Source organism: Pongo pygmaeus, chromosome 21 (genome assembly GCF_028885625.2).
Source record: "Pongo pygmaeus isolate AG05252 chromosome 21, NHGRI_mPonPyg2-v2.0_pri, whole genome shotgun sequence".
NCBI lineage: Eukaryota > Metazoa > Chordata > Mammalia > Primates > Hominidae > Pongo > Pongo pygmaeus.
In genome coordinates this window covers 7,960,499-7,981,046 of record NC_072394.2, presented here as the reverse complement: position 1 = coordinate 7,981,046, position 20,548 = coordinate 7,960,499, and the positions used below count along the sequence as shown (strand labels likewise).

At 38.9% G+C, this 20,548-nt stretch overlaps 1 protein-coding gene across 1 annotated transcript in view; it reads left to right on the top strand.

Annotated features, from left to right (window-relative positions):
* TASP1 (taspase 1) overlaps positions 1-20,287 on the top strand; it is a 312,488-nt gene extending 292,201 nt beyond the window's left edge. The window contains exon 15 of the mRNA XM_054467672.2: positions 20,153-20,287. Within this exon, the coding sequence (XP_054323647.1) occupies positions 20,153-20,254 (102 nt within the window). The 3' untranslated portion in view covers positions 20,255-20,287. The remainder of the gene's footprint in view (positions 1-20,152) is intronic.
* The last annotated feature ends 261 nt before the right edge of the window (positions 20,288-20,548 follow it).

Genomic DNA, 20,548 nt, shown 5'->3' with positions numbered 1-20,548 from the left:
AAAAGAAGAAAGATCCCATATCAACAACCAAACATTCTACCTTAAGACAATGGAGAAAGAAGAGCAAACTAAGCTCAAAGAAAGTAGAAGGAGGAAATAATAAGGATTAGAGAGGGAATTAATGAAATAACGAATTGGAAAACAATAGAGAAAATGAATCCAAAAGTTGGTTTGTCAAAAAGATAATAATGCTGACAAACTGTTAGCTAGAGCGACCAAGAAAAAAGAGAGAAGACTCAAATGTCTAAAATCAGAAACAGAAGAGGGGATGATACTGCTTGACCTTACAGAAATGAAAAGAATATAAAGGAAATGGCATGGATAACTGTGTACTAACAAATCAGACAACTTAGATGAAATTGACAAATTCTTAGAGAAAACACCAACTACCAAAACAGACTTAAAAAGAAATAGAAAATCTAAATAGACCTATAACAAGTACGGATATTAAAGTAGTACTCAAAAAAATCTCCCAGGAAGAAAGCCTAGTACTAGATGGTTACACTGGTGAATTCTGTCCTAATCTCCTCTTCTTATACGGACATCAGTCATAATGGATTAGGGTCCACTCTAATGACCTCATTTTACCTTAATTACTTTTTTTGTAAAGGCTGTATCTTCAAATAAAGTCACATTCTGAGGCCCCAGGGCTTAGGACATCAACATGGATTTTGGGGGAACATAATTTAGCTCACAATACATTATAAATGTCATTTTAAAATGTTTGTTTTAATGAGAAACCCTTATAAAAGAAAAAAATTTTCAGTTTCCTTAGTATTAACATAAATTATTTTAAAATAATGCCACTTCAAAATGTACAAACATAGAAAGGTGTAAGCTTTTTATGTATATAGCTCTTGTACAATTATACATCTAAGTAGATTTCCAAGTGAATATAAGATTCCAAACCAATAACGTTCATGTTAATAATGATATGATAAATTACATTACATTATGTTTTGTTTTTATTGTTTTACCTTAAATTATTATATAATTTAATTTGGGTTATTGTGTTTTTAGCTCTATAATTTCCATTTTCTTTGGAAATTATATATGTGTTTTTTCTTTGCATCTTATATTGTTTTGCTGAGATTTAGTATATTCCATTTGTTTCAAGCATGTTCAAACTTGCTTGTTGAAGTATTTTTATAATGGCTGCTTTAAAATCCTTGTCAAATAATTCTCTTATCTTTGTGTTGACATCTGTTGATTGTCTTTTGTCATTCATGTTGCAATCCTCCTGGTTCTCAGTATGAGTAGTAATTGACAGGATAGATGAGGCAAAATAGAAACAGAACTCACCACCATACTGTTCCTCAGGTCCCAGGGTCCCTAATTAGTCCACCTTCTTTTCTCCACCTTTCCAACTCTACTCATATTTGTTTCATATATAATGCCCAGTGTTTTAGCTACACTTAATGGAGGGAATAGGGAAAAGTACCTGCATTTCATCTTTCCAGAAGCAGAAGTACTGCTTTTATTATAGAAGCATTTATTTGGAAACAATATTTCATTAGCTGACTTGATGCTGTTGATTTTAAACTTGATAGCCATCATCTGAGTTGTCAACATTACGATTTGCATTTCACTTCCTTTTGAACAATACATTTGTTTTAAACTACCTATCCATTATTTCTTCTCAGCCAATCCACTTAATAAACACCCTGGGAAATTGTGACACAGCCATTTCATGAAAAATTATTGAGAGTTGACTACTACATTTATTGCCAACCAAGTTTGATATATACGTAGATGTGACCCCATGCACCATCTCTGCTCAGAACATGAACATACAGATAAGCCCACATTTTAAAATGTTGAACATTTTAAAATGTTCAACATACATTTAAACATACATTATTTATTTATTTTTGAGACAGGGTCTTGCTCTGTTGTACGGGCTGGAGTGCAATGATGCAGTCTTGGCTCATTGCAACCTCCACCTCCTGGATTCTTCTGCCTCAGCCTCCTGAGTAGCTGGAATTATAGGCGTGTGCCACCACGCCCAGCTAATTTTTGTATTTTTGGTAGAGATGAGGGTTCACCATGTTGGCCAGGCTGATCTCGAACTCCTGACCTCAAGCAATCCACCTGCCTCAGCTTCCCAAAGTGCTGGGATTACAGGCTTGAGCCATCGCGCCTAGCCCTTAAACATACGTTATTGATCATCACTCAGTTTTTCCACTTTTTTCTTTTCCTGAAATCTTCATTTGGCATCACCATTACTACAGCCTCAAATACAAATGCAGAAAATGAAATAGCCTATTATGACTAGTTACAAGGTCACCCTGAGTATATCTGTATTAATTTATTTTAGTTTGTCATCAAAATGAAAATTTTAAAAATTGTAGTATTGCCATTGAATTCATGGTTTTGGAGGCTACATCCATAGACCCACAGGAGCCACAACTTCAGTTTGAGAAACTCAAGTCTAGAGTATTTCAGGTCCAGCCGATTCATGAGAAGAGTTACTAATGTATTGCAAGCCATCCTGCAGGTGGCTGGTACGTATTAGGATACAGGGGTTGGGGAAGGGGACAGGCAGGCACCATCTAACCAGCAGAGTAATGACAAAAGTGGGTTTATCTTTTCATGTCTGCATCATTCACTGACAGTTCCGTTCCAGATCCCCTGGTCCCTACTGTTTCCAGTGTGGATCAGCTAATTTCCAACCACCACTATCTGCATCTGTGCCTACCTCAGGGTTCTCTCCAAAATGCAGAAGACTGCTCTGCCTGTGGCAGGACAGAAGTGACATTCCTTGGAGCAGCCCTCAACTCATGGCCACCAGGAGTTAGTGTATAAATTGCCCCAAAGCTCTTTATAAAGTGGTTTTATTTTTGATGTCTCATTTGACCTATACAACAATTCTGGAAGGAAGGAAGTTATATTAAACAAGGCCAACAGTGGAGTGTAATCCCTGTATTTTTTTTGTTCTCTCATCTATCCCAAGAATACTGTGCAGAAAATTATAGATGCTCAATAAATAATTGATGAATAAAGGAAGAAACTGATGCTTCTGTGAGTAATTTAATTAAATTGCCTATGATAGCACCAGGACTTGAAGGCTGATCTTTTGACTCCAAGCACAGTGCTCTCTACTATACACCTGAGAGTTTCTGTTTTTAATCCTGTGGTCTCAAACCATGGTTTAGGAAGAAACTTAAAGATGATTTAAATATGCCAATATAATAGGCAGCTCTACACCATGGGAATGTCAGTGGTTTCAGAGCCTATGGAATCAAAATATTTGTGAAAATATTAAAGATATTTATGGCACAAATTGTCAGGTCTGCTTGCTTATGTATTGCAGAACTTTGGGGATCAATCGGTGGCCATTTGGAGATGCAGGACCCCATAAAATAGAAGCAACTAGTTTTTCTTAGCTCCAGGGTAGCTGGAACATATCCTGGCCCAGCCTTGTTTTTAAGTTTTTCATTTTTTTCCCATCATCTGTGGTGTGAACAGTTAAAAGTTAATTTACTTGGAGGAATCTTCCTTCAGCATTCTAACTTGGGCTTTAAAAAAATCAGTTCATACCTTCATTAAGGATTCTAATGAGTGCTCTAATAAATAGTCACTTGTAGATAAAACCATATTTAGCAATATGAACAAGTAAATAATACTCATTGCAATTAGCTATTAGATTAGATCTAACTCATTCATCAATTTTTACATAAGTCGTGCATCTTTCCCCAAATGGATGGTTATTCTGTGAAGCCATTTTGATGCTGCAGCACTGCTTTCCCTAAATTCCTTAAAGTCATCAGGCACATTAAAGGATATCCAATTTCATTGGTCTAAGCTGAGTGATCGCAATTCATCAAGGCATGAAAAATCTGTCCAGTCTTGTGGAATATCATTAAATGGTTCAAGGACATTTCTAATCTTAATGATGGCCAAGGGGGAGCAACTATTATGATGATGAATGGGAATGAATATCTGGAAAAAGTTCAAGGCATGTTATACTTACAAAGACTAATACATGTTGTTTATCTAAATCATCCAACTGATTAAAGAAACACACAAAGCCCAAGACAGTTAAAAGCAGAGAACCAAACAGGGTTTGACCTACCCTGGTGTTATTTACCGCTAACTATGTCATGTGTGTAAAATCTATTACTCTACCAAGATGCTGTGTATATAAAATCAGGAGGGTCTTTTGAGGCTGATGTTGAGTAATATAGGCTGTCCGGTTTATTGCCTGGCTAAATATTTATATAAAATGAGTTCATTGATGATGGGGAAACCTCCATAAAAGGAGTCTTTCAGTGTTACTAAATGATTAGTTACAATGCCCAAGGCTTAGCAAGAGCTGAATGGTGGTAGCATTTGGTACTTCCACTCCTAAAACCAATTACTGAGCTGCTCAAAGTTTTTAATTCCTGACCTGAGTTAGTGTGTGAGTGTGTGTGTGTGTGTGTGTGTGTGTGTGTGTGTAGTCAAATAAGGCAAAACCCTCTTGGTACCAAGAGAAACATAGACTCTACAAGGAAAGGGGAAATGCTTTTTGGTATGCAACTGTAAGAATGTTCTCTGGATCCCATCTTTTGTCGGAGAGAGTGTATCTATTAAATGCACATTTTCTTAGTACAGGGAAGTCAATGCTGGGTGAAATGAAGAAGACCTGTGTCACATGCAGGGACTTGTGTTTGGCTGACCTTTCCCTGGGCAGAAGAAAGTAAAATCAACCACATAGGTGGCTAGGAAGATGTTGGGCTACGGTCCAAAGACTTAATCACAATAAATATCTTTTCAGTAGGTCTGGGTGTGGTATGTTTTTGGGCTGAAATAGTGCAAACACTGCTTACAGGATTGTTTATAGATAAAAGGTAGAAATTAGAAATAAGTAGGAAGCAGTAGAAGGTTTAGAATTATAGGCTTTTTTCACTTGGGTTCTTAGACACTTCATTCTTCTGGGTTTCCTCATCCCTCCCTGGTTTCTCCTTCTCAGTATCCTTTGATGGTTTCTGTTCTCTTCCTTACCTCTGAACATTGGTGGTCTCAGGGCTTGGTTCTCAGCCCTTTTTTATTCACAGATGATCTTATCAAATCTTATAGCTTTATCAAATATCACACCTCCCAAATATCCAGCCTGAGCTGCATCCAAACTCCAGATTACCTACTTGACATCTCTACTGTGACACCTAATAAAGCATTTCCAAGTATGTCCAAAACATATTCCAAGGCTTCTATTTCCCTTCTGTCCACAACCTGTTCTCTCCCCAGAATTCACCATTTCAGCTGATGTTGTTCTCGCTTGCCCAGTTGCTCAGGTAAAAAAATCTAAATGTTGTCTTTGAATCCCGTCTTTTCCTCATCTCTGCAAACATATCCTGAATCTCTGTCTTCCTCAATATCCCCTCCACTGCCATTTCAATTCAAGCTACCATCTTGTGTTGTCTCATCTTCTGCCTTCTAACTAGACTCCCTGCCTCCGTTCCTTTCCTATCCCCAGGCCGTTCTCCTCTGCACAGCCAGACTTTGTAAGACACATAAATCATCACGTCTCCCCTACTTAATACTTTCCAGTGGTTTTCCATTCAGGTGAAATAAACCCAAAACTTCTTACCATACCCTACAAGATCTTCCATGGCCTGGGGCCCTGTGCCTCTTCAAACCCACCTCTCCCCTCTCTTTTTTGTCAACTGTCTCCTCGCCACCGCGGCCTTTCCTAGGCCCCCTCAACACACCAAGTTTGTTCCTGCATTGGAGTTTTCACACCTGTCACTCCCTCTGCCTGTCCTGATGCTCTCCTTTTCTTTCAATCATTCAGGCCTATGCTCAAACTATCACCACCTCAGAGAGGCCTTTGATGACACATCAAGCGAAAATACACTCAGTGTACATTCTAATTACTCTCTATTTTGTTATCCTGTTTTACTTTTTATTATGGCACTCACAACTCTCTCAAAGGTAATAATCTTTTTTTTGGTGCTCATTGTCCGTCTTTTACATTAGAGTATATGCTCCATGAATCTAGAGACCAAACCTGTCTCATTCATTACTCAATTCCTAATGTCTAGGATAATTCCTGGCACAGAGCAGGCGATCAACAAATATTTATCAAATGAGTAAAGAACAAACAGATAAGTATAAAAGATCCAAGTTGAATGTGAAAGGTTACGAAAATAAGAAACTTGAATTTGAAATCACGTGTAGATTGTTGGCCAGATAGAGCCAATGGAAGACTTTATAGCCAAACGTAATATGAAAATAAGAGACAAAGATATTCTTTGGTCCAATTGAATTTTCCATCATCAATTATATTTATTCAAGTTAAATTGATCTGTTTGTTCTGAAAATTATCAGTCAAAATCCATCTTTTCACTTGCTCACTCATAATATTTAGGCATGCAACCATTTCAACTTGGCTCAGAAAAAAAAGTAGTTCTGTCTGTAGCCAGAGTGGCAAACAGGAGAAAGTTCTAGTGCACATGCACAGAAACCTGCTGTGGGGCCAAGACACGAGGAATACACTTACTTAGAAAGGGGCATTCTAATTTGGTCTTGGGAAATGCAGTAGGTACAGCAATCTAATGAACAGCAAACGGTTACCCCAGGTCACTTCAAGTTCTCTTTTCTTTCAATGGACACAGGTGTCTATTGACCAAGTTTGATACCAAGTTGGGGAGATACCAAGTTGACCCATCTCGGGAGTCAGATATGTAGACTTAGCTTCAGTCCAGCTGTCTTAGGCCTATGGGCAGGCACACAGGGCAGGCTGCTGTATATCAGGTGGACCTTGACTATCTGTCTGTCTTTGATCACTATGGGGACAAAATATGTGGGGAGAACTGACAAGACCTTAATCAGCCTCTGTCACTCCTCCCATGGCCATGGGGCCATTAATCTCTGGCTCTCTACACCCTTCCTTCCCTAAGGAATTACCTCCCCTTCCTGACCGCAATTCACTGCTCAGCTCAGGACAGTTGAGATGACATGGTCCTCTCTTCCACAGGCTCCCACACCGGCACATTCATACTTCTTACTTCATTCCTCATCATCAAACATTTTATAATGCAAAATGGGAATTCTTTATTTAAATAAAGGTAAAAACTTTTCTTTCTTATTATTAGAACTACAAAAGCAGGGCATCCATATACCAGAAAAATGTTAATCTGCAGACAAGGAAGAAAATAAAATTCCTTTACAACCCCGTCACTGAGAAATAATCACAACAGATAACATTTAAAATGTTTTGTTTTTTTTTTTTTAAAAAAATCCGTCTGTTTTAGTGCATGCATATTTGGAAGAAAAAATATCCCAAACCTTATCTGGAATTAAACCTTTTTTGTGAGTTATTATATATAAATCTCCTCATAGGAAGAAATTGGCATTCTTGATAAATTGCGTAAGTAGTTTTCTCATGGATTCCGATGGGCTGGAGACGTTTCCGTCACCCCAAAAATTCCTTAATGCTCATTTCTGAGGAAGAAACAAAACTGTTTCTTTCCACTCACACACACTACTCAATGCAACACTTCTGACATCAGATATGTGTGGGTTCCCCCTCCCTGCGCCGCCGCTAACAAGCAACTCTGCATTGGACATTAACTAGGTGTCCTGTAATTTAACTCAATTCTCACACTATTACCTAGAGCTAGATCAGATCCCACAGGTTGAAGGCTCAGTTCCACAAACCCTTCCCCAACCCTGACTTCTGATGCTAATTGCAAATTGCAAATACAGTAGTAGGTTGTCACTTAGACTTCTGACCAATTGGCCAGAAAACATTGGGGGTTTTCATGACTCCTTCTTTTGTTTTGATTAATTTGCTAGAGTCACAGAACTCAGGAAAGCACTTTACTTATGTTTATTGGTTTATTAATAAAGGGTATAATAAAAACTGCAGATGAACAGCTATATACAGGGCAAATATTTCTGAGCACAGGAGCTTCCGTCCCTGTGGAGTTAGGGTGCACCACACTCCTAGCATATGAATAAATTGACCCCACTGGAAGCTCTCTGAACCCCATAGTTTGGGGAATTTTATGGTGACTTCATCATGTATGCATGATTGATTATTAATTCCATTTCCAGCCTCTCTTTCTTCTCCAAAGAGTGTGGGTGGAGCTGAAAGTTCCAAGGTTGTAATCATGATTTGGTCTTTCTGGTGACCACCCCCAATTTAGGAGCCCAACAAGAGTTGTCTCATTGGAACAAAAGATGCGTCTATCACCCAGGAAATTCCGAAAGATTTGGGAGCTCTGTGCCAGCTACTCCCATCACTCAGGATCACAAAAATCTAAAGAGCAGTATGTTAGGATCTGGGGTTAAAGACCAAATATTAGAACAAAAGATTCCCATAGATCACCCCAATCTACAAGAGTATTAGGGTCCCTGTCTCAGGAACCAGTACAGAGACCAAATATTAGAACAAAAGATTCTCTTAGCACCCTACCACTATCTCTCAGGAAGTTATAAAGGTTTTAGGAGCTCTGTGCAAGAAACAGGGGGAGAGACAAATATATATATATATTTCTTGCTATTTCACACCCTTTGCAGTCAATCTCCCTTTACTTCTAATTCTAGGCAACCACTGATGTTTTTGCTTTTTCTAGAATTTCATATAAACAGAATCATGTAGTATGTATTCATTCTAGTCTGACTTTTTTCTTGTGTTTGTGAGATGCATCCATGTTGTTGCATGTAGTAGTAGATCATTAATTTTCTTTGCTGTATAGTATTGCATTGAATGTTAATCCATTCTACTGTTGAGCACTGGGTTGTTTTCATATTGGGGCTAATAAGAATAGCAGGGCTGTAGATATTCATGTGTAAGTCTTTGTGTGGGTATATGTTTTCATTTCTCTTGGGTAAATACCTAGGAATGAAAATTCTGGGCTATATGGTATTTTACATTTATATAAGACGATAAGCAGTTTCCAGACTTTTTTGCAGAGCCATTGATCTTCCATTTTTATCATGACTCCTTCTTACCTGGGGTTTAAAGAACCTCAGAGAAAAGGGAGTTTAACAGTGAGAAAACATGGATTTGTTGTCTTTTCTCTTCAGTTATTTGAAGCACATTTATCTTTCTTTTTCATTGTTGTGAAAAACAAGTAGCCAGAAGCAACAAAATAGTTATCTGATCCTGAAGATAAAGGAATTGAAGAGCATGCTAATGAATTCGTAGCCTAATTGGGGTGGGGGGTGGGGGGCAGGTTGTTCCTTTGGATTGGAATAGGTCTTCCTTCTTCCTTTTCAGAGACTTATCTGGAGATTACTAATTCTTCCTATCTCAGCCCCAATGGTCTAATCCTTTGCAGATCTTTGTAAGCCTATGAAATGTTTTTCTGCCATCCCACACTCTTCCTTTATAGCATTTAGCACAATTTAGTATCATCTATATTTATATGATTTGTTGATTTGTGTCTTCCTTCCCTACTCCATGGAATGAGGAACCAAGCTTCTTATATCCCTTGGCTCACAGTAGAATTCAATAAACATTTGAATGAAAGAGTAAATAATTGAAAGAACTGGAAAAGGGGCTAACAGAGCAAGACTGCCAAGCTAACAGTTGTGACTCTACAAACAAGGGTGAAAATCTGCATGTGTTTGTCAACTGCCAACTCTACAAAAAGACCACAGAAGTACTCCACTGATGAATCCAAGCTGGGTTTATTACTTACTGCCATGAGGGACAGCACCACCTTGACAGACTCTTGGTGGTATTGTAGAAGGAAGAGGTCAAGGGCAGATATGGATAGAGTTTCAGATCTGGTTTTGAGTGGTTTAAGGCAGGCCTTTCAATGTGGGGATTTCATCTGGGCAAAGTTCATGATTTAATAGCTTGGGCCTGAAGGACCCAGAAAAGTTAAGTGTTCTAGAGCATCTCATGCTTTGATAAGCAAGAAGGTCTGCTCCATGAAGCAATCTGTTGGCCTGAGAAAGGAGGCTGATTGATAGCTCATTGTTTGAAAAAATAGATTTTCTGGAAGCTCTTGGGGCCAACATTCAAGTTATTTACTGGGCAAGAATTTTCTGGAACAAACAGTAAAGTCATGTTGAGCTAGGCTTAGTTTTGATAGGTAAGTTACGAGGCTGGGCTGCAGGCAGCTCCTCAATTCCAAAACCCAGTTCCCTAAAATTGAGTATAGAAAGGTAGATTACTTCCCTGACATTTCCATGCTGAATGAAGAGACTGTGCTTTACAACAATTGCTCCTATTGTTCATTGTGAAATCTGGGAAAACTGTAGACCTGACTGGGATACCAGCTGCTGCATTCCCAACTCTTGAATTTAAGCCGTAAAACCTCTTGTTATGTAAGATATTAACATCTCAACGGCACATCCTCAAATCAAGATATGGAATTGTGATGCTTCTCTCTTTTTGTCCTTTCTCTATTTTTTAATTAAAATTGCTTTACTAGACAAAACCTTAGCTCTCCTGCCAAATATCCAGTGGGAATAAAGAGTGAGATGAAATCCCAACAGCATTTTAGTGTAATAGCAGATGACTGTAATGAGCTGTCACCATTTAGGAAGCAATAGTGGTTGAGTTACAAGAAAGTTTGCACATGGTATCAACATAGCTATTTTTTGGCCAATATAAGGAGTCCTATGAAATCTCCATAGGACTCTTTGGAACTGGGGGATCTCCTTGACTGAGATAATACAGGACTAGGGGCTTGGGAGAACAGAAAGAATTACACAGTGGCAGTTAAGTGCAGTTAAATTAAGTTGTCATTCCCCCACCATCAGATCCCTAGCTATATGGTGAGCCATTCAACTGGTTGAAATGAAAGACAGAGCCAGTCCATGGAGCACTCCAAAGGCACCATTGCCATCACATTACACATAATTTGCAGCCAGGACTTGACATACCAGTGTCGGAGAAAGCACGCTGAGGCTTGTGCAATTCCTCAGTCATATGTATAGTGGGTAGGGATGTAGGAAAGTTTCTAGCCATGGAAAATAAACATCTCACCTTCAAAGGGTGCAGTCCTAAAACACCATGGAACAAAGATTTAGTATTGCGAGCTGAGCCAAGAATTTCTCAAAGGAGAGGGTGGAGCTTGGGCACGGTTTTCCCTGTCTTCCCTTGTGTAATATTGTCCTATCATCTGGAGGTAGTGTTGCAGAAAGGATCCTTTAGAAAGATGGTTTTGCTGCAATTTATGAGTCCTCTCAGCAACTAAATCTTTGCTCTCTGATCTGTATCCCAGGAACCATAATTTCTCTCTCTAATTTTAGAAGATTTTTTTAAAATAACATATGTGGATATAACTTAAACATTAAATAAATGCCCCATAGTAGCAAGGGCCTTACCCCTTCCTATGCTCAAGTCTTACTGCTCAAAATTATTTGCTTATATTCTTTCTGGATTTATCCCTTTGAGACCCTATGTGCTAACTTCCTGCTGTGTTAAGACCATAATACCGCCATATGCCTGCTCCCCTTTTCCTTTCCCTCTATTCTCCTAACATTATAACATCACAATTTTGAGCTAAATTAATAGTCACTCTTCATATTATTATGATTGATAAACATGGTTTACTTTAGAACCAAGTAGGGAACTATGACTCTCTTTCTCATACAATGTTTTATTTTGTTGTTGTTTTTCAGCTGCAGTTTTTAAGTCTCACCTTAATTTTATCCATTAGATCTGCCAATGCCCACTGACAGCTTTTCCAAAAGCTCAAACATATAATTTTTTTGTTCCGTTTTTTTTTTTTCTCTAAAGACCTCCCTGCCAGACCCCTCCGTCATCCTGTTTTGATGCAGTCTTTAGGACTGCTGTGCAGTGGATATCCTGAAATATTTCTTCACCATCACCTTATGATCTCCATTTCTGGATTTCCACATCCTTCACTTTTCTTGGCGCACTTTTTCCTTTTGTAGGATTATGTTCTTTAATGGTTTCCTAAGAAAGATCACATGAGAGGCAATTATTTTTTAGTTTAGGAATGTGTCTGGAAATGTCTTTATTCTTCCCCTCACAATTATTTGTAATTTGTCTGTTTGTAGATTTCTGGTTAAAACTCAATTGTTTCATTGTCTTCTAGCACAGGTTGCTGTGACTAGTGCAATGGAAATCTCATTTCCAATCTTTTGTAAGTGACATTTCTCTTTCTGTGGGGTAGTGTTTAGGATCTTCTCTTTACTTCAATGAGTCTCAGAGTGGGGGTCACTTGGTGGACTGTTTTGATCTCAAGACATGTTCTTCAACATGGAATTTTTCTTTAGTTATTTATTTGATAATTTCCTTCTTTCTTTTCTCTACGTCTCTGGAATAACTATTATTTGGATCTTGAATCTTTAGATTATTTCTCCAAGACTCTCATCTTATCACTCTTTTAAAAAATTGCTGTCTATTTGTTCTGCTTTCTGGGAGTTTTCATCTACTTTATTTTCCAAGCTTTCTATTGATTTCAAAAAAATTAGCTATCCTTTTAAAAACTGATGAGTTTTTTTCTTATTACCTTATTCATTATTTTGACAGTACTTTGTTCTTGTCTCATAGATGCAACACATTCTCATTTAAATCTAAGGATGTTTAAGTTTTGTGAGACTTTTTGAAGTTTTCTTCTGAACCCAGCATGATTTCTGTGTCTTTCATATTCCTTTTTTTCCTCTTTCTTTATTTTAGTTTCTGTCTTTTATGTGGGAGGCATTCCTCAAATGTCTGGTGGTCTTTGGCTCTCTGTTACTATTTATAATAAAGTACTTAAAATAGGATTGAAAGCTTTATATGTAAGGGAGCTTCCCAGTAGAATCAGGCAGTGGGCCAGATGCTCTGTGGGAGGAATTTCAAATGTCAGAGCCTGGGCAGTTGATTTACCCAACAAACAGTCTTCCAATCCCCTGAACAGGACTTGTGCCTTATTGCTGCAGCAGTAGGGGGCAAATCACCCACTTCCTGGAGGTGTAGATACTCCAGCAAACTATGGAAGTTGTTACCAAGCTGATGAATGTGTCTCACACTGGCATGTGAGTTTATGTTAGGGCATGAATGGCTAAATAGCTTTCCTTATACATACATTTATTTACTTAATGTGTGTTAGCAAAAATATAACTAGCATGTGAAACCTATAATGTCACAGATAGTATTGCTTAAGACAAACTTAAGTAAATGAAGGTGAGCCAAATTAAAAATATGAAGGTGAGTAGTAGTATAGGAAGGATGGAGACAAGGCACAAGATAAGGAAGATACTCAAATGACTGGGAGATACTCAAATGTTTGGGAACACTACAGCAGAGACAGGGAAGGCATTTTTTTTTTTGAGACAAAACCTTGCCCTGTCACCTAATATGTAACTTAGGCTGGAGCATAGTAGTGCCATCATAGCTCACTGCAGCCTTGAGCTCATGGGCTCAAGAGATCCTCCTGCCTCAGCCTCTTGAGTAGTTGGGACTACAGGTGCCCAGTATGCCTGGCTACTATTTTAATTTCTTTTGTATAGACAGCATCTTGCTATGTTGCTCAGGTTGGTCTTCAACTCCTGTCCTGGCCTCAAGCAATCCTCCCATCTTGGCTTCCCAAAGCACTGGGATTACAGATGTGAACCACCTTGCCCACCCCACGGAAGGCATCTTTTATCACACTAAGAGAGAGTAGAAAAGGAACTCCATGTGGAATTGACAGCTAAAGCAAACAACAGAGGTGCATGATGGAGAAATTACAAATTCCTCTGTAGATATAGAGAGTGGTGAGATGTGATCATGACTGGATTGTAAAGAATCCTGTATTTCCTTGTGTATTATCTTAAAACACTGGTTCAATGGTTCTGCAATGTCTGAGAGACAGCATCCTTACTTGTTATGGTTGACCCAAGCTAGTCAACATGCCATGGTTGGCTTTTGAATTACTTATGACAATTTAAAAAGGCCACAGACTGGCTTCTACTGCCACCCAACAGGCTAGTCGTGTGTCTTCTGACTGCTCCAGCACACAGGCCCATCACTTCATTGAATGTAATATGCTGAAGGAATATAAATTTACTTGAGCCCAAATTTCAGAAAACTTTAACCTGCAAGCAACATCTGCTATAAAATCTAAAAGTTAATGCATTTTTTTTTTTTTTTTGAGACAGTCTTGCTCTGTCACCCAGGCTGGAGTTCAGTGGTGCGTTCTCGGCTCGCTGCTACCTCTGCCTCTGGGGTTTAAGCGATTCTTATGCCGCAGCCTCCCAAGTATCTGGGATTACAGGCGTGCTCCACCACGCCTGGCTAATTTTTGTATTTTTTGTAAAGATGGGGTTTCGCCATATTGTCCAGGCTGGTGTTGAACTCCTGACTTCATGTGATCCGCCTGCCTTGGCCTCCCAAAGTGCTGAGATTACAGGCTTGAGCCACCGCACCCGGCCTAAAAGTTAGTGCATTGTTAATGAGCATACATGTAATGAATTTTTGATTTCTCATTATTCTAGATATTCCTGTTTTCTGCATCAGCACGAGTTGGATAAGCTCTGGAACACAATATAGAAATTTCAGTCTTCTGTGGGTGCACTGCCCAATACAGTAGCTAGTAGCTGTATGTGGCTACTTACAGTTAAATTCAGTAAAATTAAATAAAATGAAAAATTCATTTCTTCTGTCATGCTTGCCAGATTTCAAGTGCTTACTAGTTATATGAGACTAGTGGCTACAGAATTGGATACAAAATATGGAATATTTCCATCATCAAATGTTCTATTAAATAGCACTGTTCTATGGTGACACAAAGCTTACTTTCAAATTTGAAAAAATTTCAATTTATATAGAGTAAAATTGACATTTTCATGTGTAAACAGTACACTACAAGTATAGATATAAGTAACCACCACTACCACCATTATAGTACAGACAGTTCCAACAGCCCCCCAAATTCCACAATGCTACTCCTTTAGAGGCAAATTCTCTCCTCACCCCAAGCAACCGCTAATCTATTCTCAGTTCCTATAGTTTTACCTTTTCAAGAACGTTTTATAAATGGAATCATATAATATGTAACTATATGAGAATGGCTTCTTTTATGCAGCGAATGCCTTTAACATCTGTCTGATTTGTTTCTTGGACCATCTTTATTGCTAAATAGTATTCCAAATTCACTCACTGAAGGATGTGTTGGTTTTTCCCAGTTTTGGAAATTTATTAATAAAGATGATAAAACATTCGTGACCAGGTGTCTGTGTGAGGATAGGCTTTCATTTCTCTAGGATAAATATCCAGGGATGGGGTTTTTGGATCATATGGTAAGTATATGTTTAATTAATTAAGAAAGTTCCAAGTAGTTTTCCAGACTGGTTATACTATTTTGCATCCCCACTGGCAATGCATGCGAGTTTCATTAGCTCTGCACGTTTGTCAAAACTTGGTGTTGTCAATTTTTTTAAGCCATTCTAATGTGTGTCTAGTGGTATCTTATTGTGGACTTAGTTTCCTATTCCTTAATAGGTAATGATGTTTAGCTTCTTTTCATATATTTGCCATCCTTATATCTTCTTTGGAGAGGTGCCTGTTCAACTCTTTTAAAATTTAGGTTTTAAAAATTTAAAAATCAGGGTTTTTTTTTTTTTCACTTTTGGAGGCCGAGGTGCAAGGATTACTTGAGCCCGGGAGCTCAAGATCAGCCTGGGTAACATAGTGAGAACTCATCTCTACAAAAAATAAAATAAATTAGCTGGATGTGGTGGTATGTGCCTGTAGTCCTATAGTCTCAGCTACTTGGGAGGCTAAGGCAGGAGAATCTCCTGTGCCTAGCAGTTCAAGGCTGTAGTGAGCTATGATCACACCACTGCAGTCATTCTGGGTAACAAACAGAGTGAGACTCTGTCTCTGAAAATGTATATATATATATATATATATATATATATAAACCTAAAAGTTAGTCTTTTTGTTTATGTACTATTGAATTTTTTGAGAATTCTTTATTTATTATTATGATAAGTTGTCAGATATGTGATTTGCAAATATTTATCTCAGTCTGTAGCTTGCCTTTCATTCTTTTTCATAGAGCATAAGTTTTAAATTGTGATGGTTCTCATTATTATTGCTTTAAAGTAAGTCTTAAAATTGTATAATGTGATTTCTTCAAGTTTATTTTTTTCAAAATTTTTCGCCTCTTTTAAGTTTCTTTGCTTTTCCACGTAAATTTTAGAGTCAGAGTCAGTGTTACTATGTGTACAAAAGATTGTTAACTGGGATGGCGATTGAAATTTAGTTAAATCCTTAAATCATCTTGTGGGAAAATTAACACCTTAATATTGTTGAGTCTTCCAGTCCATGGATGCAGTATGTCTCTCCATTTATTTAGATCTTCTTTGCTTTCATTAGTCTTTTGTAATTTTTATTATACAGATTCTGCATATATTTTAAAATGTATACATAATTACATCTTGTTTTTGTTTTTGTTTTTGTTTTTGAGACAGGACTTTGCTCTGTCAGCCAGGCTGAAGTGCAGAGGCACCATTACGGCTCACTGCAGCCTCAGCCTCCTGGGCTCTGCCTCCTGAGTAGCTGGAACTATAGGTGCATGCCACCATACCTGGCTAATGTTTAAATTTCTTGTAGAGACAGGATCTCCCTATGTTGCCCAGTGAGGTCTCAAACTCCTGGGCTCAAGAGATCTTCCTGCCTCTGCCTCTGAAAGTAGTAGGATTACAGGTGTGAGCCACCATATCCAGACTATGTACTTTTTAAACTGTATTATTTTTTAAAATTTTGATTTCCAGTTGTTGATTGCTAATGTATAGACATATGATTGATTTTTAAATGCTGATCTTGTATCCTATGACCTTGATAAACTCATGTATTAATTCTGGTGCCTTTTTGTAGATTTCTTGCAAATTTCTACATAGGCTATCATGTGATATGTGAATGGATAGAAACTTCTTTCTAATATCAGGATTTTGGTAACAATCTACTGAGAGATCAGATAAAATTTCAGATCACGTAAAACAAAACTGGATATGCTGGTCCTCTTCTTTTTTTCTTTGTTTCTTCCTGAATTAAACTCCTTTTAGATTATCTGCACACTTTCCCTCCCACGCCCCCAATATTAAGGATTTTTGTATAAATATTCTCCCAGTGAAATGGACTTACGGGAAGAGTGGTTTTGGTGACTCAGTCCTTGTGAAACATTATTCTAAAATCAAAATAAACTTTTCTAGCTATTCTGAAGTGTTTATATTAACTTCATACCCAGGAACTCCCTTGAAGAAGTTATTTTATATAGTCACTTGGGGATAAATGTTACACCTTTAGCACTAGCAATGATAAAATGAAACTGGAACCAGATATCTCTGTGGTCCGGAGGCCTCCTGAGGGTCTTCCAGTGCTGGAATGGAGAGCATCAGTTCCAGCTGTGAGACAGCCCAGAGAGCCAAGGAAGAAGGGAGCTGACATTTCTGTCCCCTCAAAAGGCCCCAGGAACCAAACCACAGCTAGTATCTTCCAGACATCGAGGTTCCATCATTTGTTTATAGGAAAATCGTCCTCCCACCACTGGCTGATCCCTCAAGGATTTTTCAAACAGCTTAACCCACACAAATGACAGGCTGAAGTTAACCGTACTGCTCTAATTGAGGACTGTCAAAAATACCAGCACGTTGGGGGTGGCAGGACATAGGCGTTTTGCACGTCAGAGTTGCTGGCTCTTCTATGATACACTTGATTGGCTGTGGGTCCAGAACTGTACTAGGGAATAAGAATAAAGGGAGGGAAATATTCCTCTAGGGCTGCCTTAGCTTACATGTGAATCTGGCAACATAACAGGAAGCAGCATAGATGCTCAGAGCCAAAAATAAAGCCCCGATTCCATGTCTGGAAGTCCTGAAGACAAGACAAAGGGAGTCTTTTAATTAGGACTGGCCAGCCATAATAACAGAACTAGATGCTCCCTGGCATGCCCCACACCACCCATATAGTGGTGTCAGCAGCTAAAAATTCATACCATTTGAGTGAACAGAAAAAAAGTCAGCCAACGTGAAATCCACTAGGCTAGGTCTCTAGGCACGGGTTGCCTTGCTAAGTTTCTTTTTTAATAATGCATGTCTATGAGTAGACACTATCAAATCCAATCTGTCTTCCTCTTAGTCACTATTTTCATTCCACAGGGGGTTCCAAAGAGTGCCAAGGGCTGTTGGTAAGAACCAGGTTTATTATTTTCTTTATCAACAGTCACCAACATTTGGCCACATCTGAACTTTTGACATGCTATAGCCACTTTATCTTAAAAGTAAAAGTAGCTTTTATTGTTTTCCTTTTTAGTAAAGCAACATACAAATATTGTAGAAAAATTATAAATATAGAAAATAGAAGACAAGCTGCTGTTAACACTTTGGCATAGATCTTTAAAACTAGGGTTTCTCAACATTGTCATTACCTCAACATTTTGGGTTGGATGATGCATTGTAGGGTGTTTTGTAGCCTTTCTGGTCTTTTCTCACTAGATGCTGTTAACAACACCCTCCTCAATCCCTAATCCTGTTGGTACAATAAAAAGGGGCTCTAGATATTGCCAAATGTCTCCTGGGGGGGCAAATATCTCTTGAAACCACTGCCTTATGCCATTCTGAATTCAGGTGACTGAATTGTTGACTGAATTCTACCACTCATTTCTTTTCCCCTCCAGGAGTCTAACTGGCACTTGTGAGGAATTGAGGCAAATGGAATAAAAATTATCAGTTTTTTTTTGAGACAAAGTCTCGCTCTGTTGCCCAGGCTGGAGTGCAGTGGTGAGATCTTGGCTCACTACAACCTCTGCCTCCTGGACTCAAGCGATTTTCCTGCCTCAGCCCCTCGAGTAGCTGGGATTACAGGCAAGTGCCACAAAACACCCAGCTAATTTTTTGTATTTTTAGTACAGACGGGGTTTCACCCTGTTGGCCAGGCTGGTCTTGAACTCCTGACCTCAAGTGATCCACCTGCCTTGGCCTCCCAAAGTGCTGGGATTACAGGTGTGAGCCACTGTGACTGGCCAATAAGCTTTGCTAATTGCTCAAATTGAGGCAACTGGGGCTCAGGGAGAGCATGAGTGTTTTCACTTATCCAAGACAATCTGAGACTCTAGAACCAGAAAGAAGAGACGTGTTTGGGCAGGAAAAGGACCTATGGCCTTCAGGGAGTGGGTTGGAGAGCCCAGGAAAGGAGGAGTTCCTGTTTTAGGTTTTCAGGCACAACGACTCCCATCTACTCGTGTGTTAATGTGACCAATAGGTCATTCTGTCTAAATTGGAGGGTCTGCTCCCCGGTGGGCACTTCCTCCTTAGTACTTGAAAAAGCCAAAGAGTTGGAAAAAGCTCCTGTTTTGTGAGTAGAGGCAGGAATGTGGGAAGCAAAGAAGGACTCCCCTCACAGGGTTCTTTTCTGTGACTGTATAAACACATATAGGCATTTTAAACAAAAACAGCATCGTACTGTACACAGTGTTTTGCAGTCATTTCAGGATCATGCTATGCATACTGTTTCATAATGCCTTTTCAGTTACCATATCAACACTTTTCACATTAAATTATTTAGGACATAATTTTAAATGACTACATATTTCTTGTCGGTACATAATGTATTTAGCCAATTCTTGTTTCACTCTTATGAACACACTCGAACTTCTAAGTGGTTAAGATTGCACAGGCAGCCCTGATTATTGCCTAAAGGCAGATTAATAAAAGTGGAATCATTGGTTCAAATGGTGTATTGAAATGCCCTCCTGGAAAGGGGCCCCAAATTATATGTATCTTGAGGAACTAAGATAACCGTGTCATAAACCACTAAACAATGACTTAACAGATGCACCATATATTTTTCTGGCTTCTCTGAAGCCCTGATGACTGCTGAGGTCTGGGACCCCCAGTTTCAAAGCCTCCAGCACTAATGCTGAGTTTTGCTGTCCTCGACAACCTTGAGGTTGTCAGGAGGACTCTCCCCTTCCATCGCTGGATGCACTGAACTCCTGATACACCCTATAGGCACTGCTGCTAGCGTAGTGCTGTGGGCGGAATCTCTGCCATCCTCTGGATTTGGCTTCGCTAATGAGGTTAGATGCAGGCTCATTGGCTGTGGGCTCAACTGAGGAAGACTATGGTGTAGAAAAACATCTTCCTGCTTTGTGAAGCTGATTCCCAAGGTTCCCAGTCTCAAGTCATGGGGATTAGTCATCACTTGAGTGCTTTTGCCATCTTTACCAAAAATCCAGGTGTTGACATTTTTGTTTTTTGTTATCTCCAGCCTCAGGATCCCAGGAGGAGGAGCTACTCGGATTTATCTACACAATCCATTCTGCCCAAGAAAAGCAGAAAAGTAGTGGCCTTTAACCAGGGTGGATTTTGAACACTGGTACCAGTTAAATACTCTCTAGAAATCAAAAGCTCAGTTGTTCCAGGAGACTTTGTGTCTTTTTTCCTTCACCTCTTTCTTTCCCAACTTAAACATGACCCCAGAAAGCACTGTGTAAGTCATGAAGCAGAAGACAGTCAGATTGCCAAGGTTAATATTTGTGTTTGGAAGCATGGCCCCTGTCAAATGGGCAGTAGCCCTCTAGCTGCCGCCAAGGTTTCTCTTAGCTAGTATATTGGCCAAATAGTCCTGTTCTTCATTCTTTTTTTTTTTTTTAACCTACTGAGA